The sequence below is a fragment of the Alligator mississippiensis genome, chromosome 4 (genome assembly GCF_030867095.1).
Source record: "Alligator mississippiensis isolate rAllMis1 chromosome 4, rAllMis1, whole genome shotgun sequence".
NCBI classification, from domain to species: Eukaryota; Metazoa; Chordata; order Crocodylia; family Alligatoridae; genus Alligator; species Alligator mississippiensis.
The window spans coordinates 236,853,166-236,865,530 of NC_081827.1; the positions used below are offsets into that span (position 1 = coordinate 236,853,166).

The following is a 12,365-nucleotide window of genomic DNA, read 5'->3' on the forward strand; positions in this document are numbered from 1 at the left end:
ATTGGTCTCTATAGGCAGCCAGGATTAAGAAGGGCAAACTGCTATAGACATTTCAATACGGTGTTAACTCCAGGATCCAATGTTGGGGGGAAAGGAGGGTCAGTAAGCAGGGGATCACCAACACCATCCTCAGAGACAACTCTTTGTAAGGCATGGGACAGGAAGGAGCCTGTATGACACTAACATTGCCTGCAACTGTAAATGAGGGAAAAGATTGCTGTTCATGGCAGCAGTGGTTGAGCTAAACAGGCCAGGCTCTACATGCTTAGATTACCTTAATCTAGCCATAACCACAACAAAATGGGGGGAGGGGGACAATAATATCAAGATGTAACCAGCATGTTATGAATTTAAGTCTGCTCATCCTTAAGCTATCAAAGCAAACAAGAGTGATTCAAATGCCTTCCTGACAAGTTCCAGGTTCCAAGAATACTAAGACTGAACTAGTTATTATAAAAAAAAAATCCATTATTCAATGTTTAAGAAATAAACACTTAATAATTTTCTTGTTTTGCATGCATCTAGCATTCATCACACCCTGTACCTACTCCTAAGTCTGTCTTTAAAATGTTAGGGTTAAAAGACGAGAAAATAAGTTTAATGGACCCAAAGTAACACTCTGTTGAAACAGCAATAATGATTCATTTTTCACACAGCAAGAATTGATTTTCATAAATGTTCTTTCCTTTTGTTTGTACAGACCCATATCTATCACGGCTAAGGTTCACTGTGTTGACATCCACTATAATTACAGCTGGATCTATGTATGCTAACTTCCTTTGCTTAAACTATTATGGCAACTTGAAGCCAGCAGGTTTTTGTTTCCATTAAAGCCACATGTAATGGTGTTCTGTCACTGTGACAGGAAGGGCAGCAACATGCTCTATTTCTAGCTCATTTTCTTTTCAAAGTTAGGGAGACTAAATAGCCCTTTTTGACTTATCAGGATCCAGGTAGGAAGGGATCAGATGGAGCCTATAAATGGCTGATAGTGCTCAGTTGAAGAGGTGGACTCTCAAGAAAGGCCCTGGAACTGAAAGGAGTTGGCATCAGAAAAGGAGGTGCCTCTGGGGACCTGTAGTCTTCTTTGGATCATTTGTGTAACTTTGTGTTTTTATTCGATAATAAACTCTGCCCTACAGGAAAAGGTGTGGAGAGTGCCAACCTAAATAATCAGGCTTCAAAGTTTCAAATATCCTTAATTTTAAATGATGTTGACTTAATTGCATGTAGTAGCTGGAAACTGGGTAAAACAGCATTAAAGCAGAAAAATCAGTGAAATATGCTTGCTTTCTAAAGTACAATGGCTAGACTTACTGGTTTCTTTTAATTTATGTCAAAAGGCTCCTTTTTCTTTTTGATCACTTAGACATTTACTTTGGTCCACTATCACTAAGTAATCTTCTTTTGTTATTAATGTTGTCTTTTGTTCAGGATTGGACCATTAAAAATCAAATTAAATGACTGACCCCGAATTACAGCACAGTATATTGCTGACTCACAGAACACCAGTATGCTTCAGGAAAAAAAAAAAATCATGAACAATTTAGAGACATTGTTGATAGCAAGCATTCAGTCCACAGGATTGTAAAAAAAAGAAATGTATATTCTAATTCTCATTAATGCTTGAAAAATTGATAGCTAGTTACTTGTATGACCCATATTAATTATACTCTAAACACTCTGTATATCCTTTTAAATACGTAAGTGTCCAAAAATTTGAGCAGTTCCTGTTTGTTCACAGGCTACATTCAATATAATATGTATTTCTTAAAATCACACTCCAGCTCTACTCTTTACCATTCATATTGCTTCAATGTGTTTATGCCTGCTACTTTTACATGGCTCAATATAAATGGGAAAAGTAATAATAACTAAGACGGCTCCCCCAGTTCTCCATTGGAGTAATAACTCTAGACATACTTAAGTTCAATCTTAATTCTTTTTCTTGACATCTAATTGACTGACAGAAATACACAAATGTGATCTTCTGGTTGAAATGACCCTTTAACATACTAGATGACAGACTGATCTTGTTTCCACTCTGGATCACAACCCTGAGTGCTCGTCTAACTACAGAATTGTAAATTCACTCTCAGCATACATTGTTACCGGAGAATAAAAGGAGCACAACACAAGGGGGATGATTAATGCCTAGAGCAATGGTGCTCCATCTTTTGGCTCCTTGGGCTGGATAAGTGGCATGAGACCAGTCCATTGAGCCAGATCAGATCTCACATGCCAAAATCAGGTTCAACGCTCCCTCTACCTGGCCTCTCCCATCCTGCTCAGCTCCATGCTGCTCTGCGGCATCCTAATCAGCTTCACAATGTCCCACTTAGACCAGTGACCTCCTGATTAGTGCTACACACTCAATCTAGCATGTAGGACCATGCTAGTCTGCCCATGGGCCTCTCCTCAGGTCCAGAAATTTGACAGCAGAGAAGAGGCAATTAGCTGTTACCGTTCCCCCACTACCAAATTTTTAGACCCAGGGACAGCCTTGAGGGCCAGATAATATGGCTCCAAGCACTGGATCTGGGCCATAGGCCAGTGTTTGAGCAGCCTGAGTCTAGAATGATTTGAATACTTACAAACAAAAATTGTACTAATATTTATTTGGTTTTTTAAACAAGAACAAGAGTATTCATGGTTTATCAGTAATCCAGTAATAGGATCAGTAATATGTTATAGGTATAAATAAAGACTAGGATCCATAATATTTTATAGGTCTAAATAAAAAGCTTCAGGAATTTCTCAGAAACTGAGAATTATTCACAGAAATTACCTACTAAGCAATTTCAAACATCAAATTTGAGAAAATCGTAATTAGCTCGCGGAAAAGTTGTGAACCAAAAAAAAAGAGAAAGATGTCAAATAAATTATCTGTTAGGAATTATATGCCCAGCTGTGACAACTAAGGATACAATTAGATAATTTAATCCTCCGCATCTTAACACATCTTTTCTTTGTTACCTGTACTTCCCTGACTTCCCCAGAGTATCTTTTTGCACTCTATAGCTGGATCCAGGTGTGCAGGCATGTGTGGTTTGTGGTGCCACAAACCTCTTTGTGATGCCACAAACTGCACAGTTGGCATGCTAAAACATGCTGCTCTGCAAATTTGCAATACAGGGGCAAAATGTGCTACCAAGAAATCCTGGTACCAAGAAAAAAAATGCCATGCAAAAAGCAGCATGGCACATAGCACAGGACCATGCGCCGGCAGATGCAGAGGCTCGGTCCTCCTAGGAGACATTCTGGCTGCCGGCCAGAGCGTCTCCCCTCCTCTAGTTCTGCCCAGCTCCTCCAGCACTCCAGGAGTTGGGAGGAGTGGGGAAACGGTAGTTTGCCTAAAGCAGGGTAGTTTGCCCCACACCAAAGCACTTAGCCAGGGGCATGCACAGTGTCAAAAAGTAGCAACCCAAACTTTTTTTGCCACTGCAAGCACATGCCCCTGCATGTGGGGACATGCCCTATAATCTTATACTAAAGTGTCCTGCTAGAAGTGATTAAATATAAGTCTACTTACTGGAACATCTTATTTGACCAAATTACCTTGTATTAATCCCTGTGCGTTCCATAGAAAATTTATTTTCTGCTTTTTTTTTTTTTTTTAATCTATATTCCCATAGAATGGAAGAGCCCCTTTATGGCCCCATTATACTAAACACACTTCAAGTGCACAGTGCCTGCCCTGAACAGAACCAAGGAGGTGATAATTCCCCTCTATCGGGCACTGGTCAGACCGCAGTTGGAGTACTGCGTGCAATTTTGGGCGCCACACTTCAAGAGGGATGTGGATAACCTGGAGAGGGTCCAGAGAAGGGCCACTCATATGGTTAAGGGCTTGCAGGCCAAGCCCTATGAGGAGAGACTGGGGCACCTGGACCTCTTCAGCCTCCGCAAAAGAAGGTTGAGAGGCAACCTTGTGGCTGCCTATAAGTTCATCACGGGGGCACAGAAGGGAATTGGTGAGGCTTTACTCACCAAGGCGCCCCTGGGGCTTATAAGAAATAATGGCCACAAGCTAGCAGAGAGCAGATTTAGACTGGACATTAGGAAGAACTTCTTCACAGTTCGAGTGGCCAGGGTCTGGAATGGGCTCCCAAGGGAGGTGGTGCTCTCTGGGTGGTGACCCTACCCTGGGGGTCTTCAAGAGAAGGTTAGATAGGCATCTAGCTGGGGTCATCTAGACCCAGCACTCTTCCCTGCCTATGCAGGGGGTCGGACTCAATGATCTATTGAGGTCCTTTCTGACCCTAACACCTATGAATCTATGTAGAGCCCTAAATCTAAAATGTGGGATACCAGGTATATGCATACAGACAAGGGGAAAACAACATAATGACAGGATTATGAACTTTGTAATTTTTCTGCTATTTTTATATAACTGAGCTACTGGACAAATTGTAAATTATGGACTCTGGCTGTTAGATGAAAAATCTCCATGGATATCCTTAGTTATGGAAGTACTAAACTTGGGTTACATGCCTAGCTTCTATCAGGAGTAATGGATTACGAAGAGGGGGAAAAAACCCACTCCTAGTTGTCTAGTCTAATTACACAAGAAGAACAGTGGAATGAGCACAATTGAAATTGATATGTATGCTTTAAGAAAAGATACTGCTTGGGGAAAGAAGTCTTAAAAGAAATGTTGGACTCTTAACAAACACCAGCAAAACAGCCATTTGTTCTGGTTCTATCTACACCCATGACTACTTATCATGACTGGCAGAATTCATGGTTATGTTCAGGAAGGAAAGAAAGTTATAAAGTTATAAACACTGAAATTTAATAAATATAGTTCACAGCTACAGCTGTAATAGTGAAATATTGACTATTTTTTCTTTAATAGAATTCTAAAGATGCAAACACTTGAGAATAGATATTTGGACACATTTGCCACTCCAGCAAACATAAATGAACATTATTGTGATTTTTTTGCTAACCAGGCAAAGACTGATAGAATAGCTTCTCTGAACCTTTAAGGAAACCTAAACAGACATATTATAATAATGAAAGGAGAATTTCATGGGATCTGAGTACTCTCTACATTCTCTTTTTCTTTCACAATCTGAACTTGGTTTTTAAGAACATACTACATTCATTAAGGAAATAGGGTTTGGTTTTGTAACATTACATGGTCCAAATAACTTATTCTTTGTCTCTTCTGTAAATTAGCCATCCTGGAGGATTAGTCAGTGCTGAATATTAATGTTCTTTGGGGCTTTTGATGAGAATATTAGATAGTATATTGCCATCAGCAGACTAGACAAACAACTGGATTTCAAGATACGGTGGTGGATTATACAGTAGCTGCTGAAACTGATGAAAGCATCAGCGTGTAAAACAGCTACCCCAAAGGTTTGTATCAAGGCAATTATATATGTAGTTCTTTGAACATATACAGAAGTCTGTAAGCACTAAGTACTAACACTGTTCTTATTCTGTTGAATCCAAGCCTAGTGTATCCTATGATTTTTCACAACTTCCTATCAGAAGTCAATTATTAGGAATGTGCAAAGCGGGCCCTATTCAATTTGGATTTGGATTCGGCCCAAACCGGGACAGTGATTTGATAAGTTGATTCGGATCACTGTCCCCGATTCAATATGGCTGAATCCGAATCTGAAGATTTGATGCTGATTCAGACATAGACACAGCTTTAAATGTTTTCTCTACATACCTCAGTTTACCAGCGCGGCTTATGAAGGCTGCGATGCTGGGGCGCATGGAGCATCCAACAGGCATGCAGGGGTGGTCCTCCACGTGCTCAGTGGCAAGCCCAGAAGTGGACTGGAAGTACTTCCAATCCACTTCTAGGTCCGCCGGAGAGTGCGCAGCCTCCCCCCCACCCCCCCATATTCCCCCGGCTCAGCGATGGGCCACAAGGGGACCCCTGCTGCCTGTCCCCCCCCGGCCCAGGAGGTACCAGTCACCAAGCCAGGGGTGGGCACAGGGCGTGCCGCACTCCCCAGTGGACCTGGAAGTGGACTGGAAGTGCCTCTGGTCCAATTCTGGGTCTGCTGCTGAATGTGCTGGGCGCACCCCATGACTCTGTGGGATGCTCTATGCGCTCCAGCATCACAGCATTCACAAGCCATCTGGTACCTAAAGGTATGTAGAAAACACATTTAAAGCTATTTCTATATCTGAATCACTGAATCTTTCTAAATCTCTCTGAATCGACTGAAGAGATTAAAGGGTCCTCTGATTTGATTCAGATTCAGAGATTCAGCCACCGAATTGGGCTGTCTCTGTCGTATCAAATCAGGAACCAAAGCTTTGCACATCCCTATCAATTATAGCTCCATATAGATCAGTGGTTCTCAACCTTTTTAAGCTCCAGGTAGCCCCCGATAGATTCAAGGCACCCCTTAATAAGACTTGAGGCACCTCTCAGAAAACACCAGCTCTTAGTTTTCACTCATTTTTTGACTACAGAAAAATAAAAGAGCAACTCCTTTGTGGGAAAACCCCAGAAAGACCACAACAGATCAGACAGTTTTTAACACTGTTTATTCCTATTTGAAGTCTCTGGGTTTATCTTTCGAATACTGTTTGCATGCCTAACCATGCTAACCATGGCACCCTTGGAAGGATATCAAGGCATCTTAGGGTGCCACAGCACATAGCTTAATAATCACTGATACGAATGCTTACAAACTAGTGGCATTGTTTATGAAATTAATATACCAAATCTCTCGGTTTTTACTCAGAAAAATATCTTATTTATTTTTGTCTTACAAAGCACTGTGAAAGGGCTGAATTTGATGGCCAAAGCAATTAATTGTATTAACTTGATTGTACAAGTACAAACAAACTGATTTTTTCAGCTTTGCTTCTAGGACTAAAGTGTATATTTCTGAAGTAAACATTTAGAGGCATTTTAAAATAGCATTCACAAATGTTGCCAACCTGTCAAGTGAACAGGATATGCTTTGTGAAATGTCCCAAATTAGGATTGGACAAATGAAACAAATGTTCCCTTACAATAACAATAAAGAAATCCCCAGCTGAAATTCATAGGGACTTTTATGCTACACTTCCAATGCTGGAAGAAAAACTTCAATCACTTTCCCACTAGACATTCAGATTTTTTTTCATTGTGAAGCAAACTATAACTGGAAAAGCACTCTGCCCACCTGAAAGAAAAACTGTCAGAAACAAACAAAAAAAAAAAATAAGAAAAAAAACCCAGCTCCAACATTACTCATCATGAACTAGAAGATGAGCTGAGTGACTGAATGTGAAAGGACTATTATGAGATTTCCAATATCCCGTTGAATAACAGGTTGGCAGACATGCCGCAACATCATCACATCTCAGTAAGCACTGCAGAAGAACATATGGAAATGATCAGCCATTAATCAGGCTTAAAGATATTGTATGTTCCTCTGAGTTAAGTGGACACATGGCTACGACTCTGATCCTGCTCAAAAGATGCATGGAGATGGAGCTCTATGCTATTGTTGCTTTATCTAAACAATCAGGGCTCTCTACCAGTACTAGGATCTACGTGTACCTATGTAATTGCAGAATTATGCCCAAATTATGGTCATATCAACAAGAATACCATATAAAAGAATTCTGAGATATGCCGTGACTCCACCAGAGCTGTCAACTTACAGCAGCAGAAGATTTTGACTTCTGTTTCAAACCACATCTACCTTCCTACATCTTTTAAAAGATACTCACTCTTCAGGGCTAGGGCAGAAGTTACATATAAACCGGTTTAAGTGATCAGAAACTGGTTTGAACCTGTAACAGAACAGAAGTTCAGGGCACATAAACCAGTTTCAAAATGGCTGAAACTGGTTTAAGATAAACCTGGTTGAATGTAGTAACAGACTCAACTGATTTAGATCAAATCAGTTCATGGAACTTCTGTCCCACACCCTTTCCTAGTTTAAGTTAAATCAGAGTCCCCCAGCACCCCAGCATGCTTTTCAGCCCTGGGTTGAGCTATCTGCTCCAGAGAGCAAGGCTGGCCCTGCCCCTCTCCTCCTTAGCCAGAGCTCTGTGTGGATGAGAAAGAGATGGAAACTGCAGCCAGAAGACAGTAGCATCTGCCTGGCTGCCCCCTGCCCCCCACCCCGCAACCTCTCACTGTTCAAGCAGGGATCCCCCACCTCTCCCAAAGCATGGACCCCAGCAGCATAGACCACAGCCAGCATCTAGTCATGGTCACACCACTCCCATGCTAGCTAAAGCAGAGAGGTATCTGTGTGTGGGGGTGTCTCCAATTTCACTGGAACAAAGGCAGACAGAACAGTGTCTGCTTAGGGCTTTTTGGAGCTAATCAACAGGTCACCTGGTAATGTCCCACTGCTGTTCCTTAAAAATGCTTTCCAAAAAGCTGTTTCATACGAGCCTGAACTAATGAGAGAGGCTTTGTTTCTTGATGGACTGATAAGCTTTATGTTCTGATGAGCTCTCTGCTGGCTTGCTTCAAAGCCTGTAATCTGTCAGTGCTCAACAGGGGGCAGGGAGAGGTGTGAGAAATGACCCGGTCTGCAATGAATGCAGTGCCTGTCAGTTTGAAGCAGACAGTATGAAGAAGCAGGGAGAGGGAGACTGAAAAGCTCAGTATCATCAACAGATGCATGCAGTCCACACAAGCAGTCCCACCCCCCCTCCCCTTTTGCCTCAGAGTGCTAGCTGAGGGCCAGGGTCTGGCAACACTCCTGTCCCTTGAGCAGCCAGCAGGGGAGAAAGCTTGGTGAGGGCTGCTCCCCCTCCAGGCAGACCCTGGTTGAGGGTTGTGCAGCAGGGTGGGGGTCTAAACCCCTTCCTAATCATAGTGTCCTGGCATGGCCTGGCCATGCCCCGCACCCCTCAGCTCAGCACTGAAAAAAGGAAGGGAGATCTCACTCTAGTGCTCCCCAGCTTCTAGCTTGAGCCACAGCAGGCATGTGCCTGCATTTCCTAAATCAAAAGCGAGTGTCTATCCACTTGCAAATAGGGTGGCCATCATAGAGGACATTGTGGTTGTCCTCTGTCCTCTACTGATACAAAACCTGACACCTTTATGTCCTCTACTTTTCTCTTCTAGAGAAAAATAGAGGACATAAAGGCATCGGGTTTCGTATCAATAGAGGACAGAGTAGCAGAAAACCAGAATGTCCTCTATGATGGCCACCCTACTTGCAAATAGGTTCAATCTCCTCAAGTTAGACTAACCTGCAAAGATTGAATCACTTCAGGCTCAGGCTTTTTGAATGTCTGTCCCTAGCCCAGAAGAACAATTACTGAAATTTAATTGTCTATCAGATGCTAATACACCCTAACTCACAAACTATTTTTAAGCACTTGCCAGTTATCCCAACGTGTTATTACTTAGAACTGTTTCCTGGAATGATTTTAAGCACCATATAATAGAGGAAATCTCTCCATGTCAGCTATAACATTAAACTGGCAACTCCTACTCTTTTGCTGTTTTTGAGATGATAGCCAACTCAGTGTGTCACTGTGATTATGGGCTAGATTTTACGTAACAGAATCTAGAGATCTGACAACGCTGAACTTATCGACAATGATGAAATTTTGAGCTATGTTTCAAACCATGTATGAGAAATAAAATCCTATTTCCTGTTTGTAAAGTTCATATAAAAACATACTTACTCATTATTAACAATCTGTAAACTCAATACGCTGTAGGTCTCAAACCACTGCCAACCAAGTACAGTATTACTCAGCACAGTCTTTTCATTTATATAACATCAGATTCTTATAGTCTAATTAATTTTGGTGGCACCACTAGGCTTTCCTCAGTATGCAGTTGTTATAAGGAGAAAAGTAGTCATAATGTCTTGTAAAAGAACTTAGCATTAGTTTAGTGGAAATGCAGACACTCTGAGTCTCCTACCCTTGCATAATTTATGGAAAAAGTCCTATTAAAGTTATTTAGTACCTCACAGATACTAAAAAAAAAAAAAAAAGTAACAGAAACATTCTGGCAGAATCAGGCCATAAATATAAAGTTATTAACAAGATATGAGCCCTGGGTGGAGTTCAATGATAGTTATAACAGCAATAAATCTTTTTATTTTAATCAGATTGTAACAACTGGGATGCTCATTTTCAGGGGTGTCTTCCAAACCTAATCCTCTCTTTGCTGTCTGCCACTTGAACACTGTAAATAAGCTGAGATTTGCCACTGGGCCAGCTTCCTAATACAATGACTAGGGCCTGGTTTAAATTGCAAGACAAGCCTGTAGTGTGGTGGCAAATTTAACCTTGACGTTCCCCCATGTGCCTCTTTCCCCCTTCCACCACTGATTGGCAGAGGGGCCCATCTTCCCCTGCAACTTGCTGCTTGCTCCTGATGGTCAGGAGGTGAAAACTGCAGTTTTAAATATGCATAAAACAGCGGGAGGCAAAAACCAAGGCATATTTAAAACTGATGGGGCTCCTTTATCAATCAGTGGCAGGGGGGTACGCAGAGGGAACTACAAAGGAACTGCTGTGCCGCATGGGCCCGTGATTTAAATCAGGCCGTACCAATGACCCTTAGCTCCATCTATCTCATCTAGGATTACCCTAGAATTTAGTTTTAGCACAGGAGATCCTGACAGATTAACAAATCACACTTGGATGTGGTTTGTGTAAAATTAATATGGGTTCTCCCCTGGCATAGGAGTGATCAGCCTGTATTGCGAATTGCTCCAAAATCACCCTTGCCAGAGGAAATCAGTCAGGTGTAAAAAATAGCAAAAAGAATTAGTGCATAAAAAAGAGAAATCAGAAAGGCAGTACTCATATATTAGAACAGACAGAGATATGAGAACAAAAAATGTAAGACCATGGTATGAACTTACCCTTCACTTCCCCTTAAAATGCAGCTTCTGCTTCTGAGCCCCATCAGCTTGTACTACCCAGCTTCAGCCACCTGGGGGACTAAGTACTCATACCCCATGAATCCTTAGACTACCACTTCTCTCTCAAGGCATGCCTTAAATACTTTCACCTTATCCATTCATCTACATTCTTCTACTCAGTTCTCAGGAAGCATGTGCATATTACATAGATAACTGCCCCAGATACGCACGTTTGACAGGTCAGGTGTCATTCCCGATTCAGTTATATCTGGGAAATTTTTACATCCTATCAGACATGTAGACCGTTAATCCAATATCCTTAGCTATCAATTATTCCAGAGAGATACAGTCTGTCTTGCATTCTGCTCAAAGGTGACAGATATCAGTCTCTGAAGATATTTTTTTTCTGACTAAAGGCTTTTCCCTTTAAAGTGTAAACCAAGTTTGGTTGGACATCTGAAGAGATCCAGTGTCTCCACATGTGATCTGACGTGCCTGGTGCTGCATCACATGCATCTGTATAAACGGTGAAATGCGCATCAGCGCTGAGAAAATGGTGGCAGTACACTTTTGAACAAAAACACCTTAGATGTGTTTTAGTTCAAAAGCATGTCGCCGGCATTTTCTCAGCGCTGACGTGCATTTTGCCATTTATACAAATGCATGTACTGCAGTGCCGGGCACTTTTCAAAAAATGGCAAAATTATAATTATAGTCTAACCCAGGGTGGCCAATCCACAGAACATGTAGACATGTATAGCCTCTGTGTGTCACACGTGCCAATAATGTTAGTCCCTACTGCCCTAAATCATGACTCATGCAGACTAAAAATGATAATACTGAAGAAGGGTTAACATTGGTTATAATCAGAGACTAAACACTACATTAGAAAATCTAATCTAAATATAGACTTAATTCCAATATTTGGGTTTCATACACATTTCAATAAAGAGCCACCAGTCTCAGCAACTCTCCTCTAGTGGAAATAAATTTGAAAAGAAGGCACAAAACAAGTATTTTAGATGATAAAGTTACCGCCACCTACCTTCGCTGTTCTTACATACAGCCTTCACTATGCGATTCCCATGCCCACATCTTCCATGATCAGGTACACACATGCCCTCTGAAATGGCCCACTGATAACACATTGGGTCTTCACAAGGAATAGATTCTATTAAATGTGGACAGCCCCCAGAAGTACCAACGGGCTCTGCAACAACATGCCTTTTTCTCATTCTAAAGCCTAGAAAAAACAGAAACTGGATTAACTAAGCAGGTTTATAACAATTTTAAGTAACATGTTTCACTAGCAAAGGAAAACGTGTGGAATTGAGCAGCACTTCAAAATAGTATCCTGCACAAAAACTGTGAAACAATAATAATATCTGAGAGCCAGATTTGGCAAACCCCACAGGCTTCACACAGGCAGTTCAGTAATCTTTAAAAATGACAGAATTTACCTCTCTGTGCTCACATTTCTGCCTGCTGGGTAAAGAATACCAGGAGCACTGATCCTTATCCAAATACAGAGACATAGAAAAT

General features: G+C 41.4%; 1 protein-coding gene across 2 annotated transcripts in view; it reads right to left on the reverse strand.

Moving 5' to 3' along the window:
* THSD7B (thrombospondin type 1 domain containing 7B) overlaps positions 1 to 12,365 on the reverse strand; it is a 680,297-nt gene that overhangs the window by 390,862 nt on the left and 277,070 nt on the right. For both annotated transcript variants that reach the window (XM_019480192.2, XM_019480191.2), the window contains exon 7: positions 11,869 to 12,066. In XM_019480192.2, coding sequence (XP_019335737.2) covers positions 11,869 to 12,066 — 198 coding nt within the window. The remainder of the gene's footprint in view (positions 1 to 11,868; positions 12,067 to 12,365) is intronic.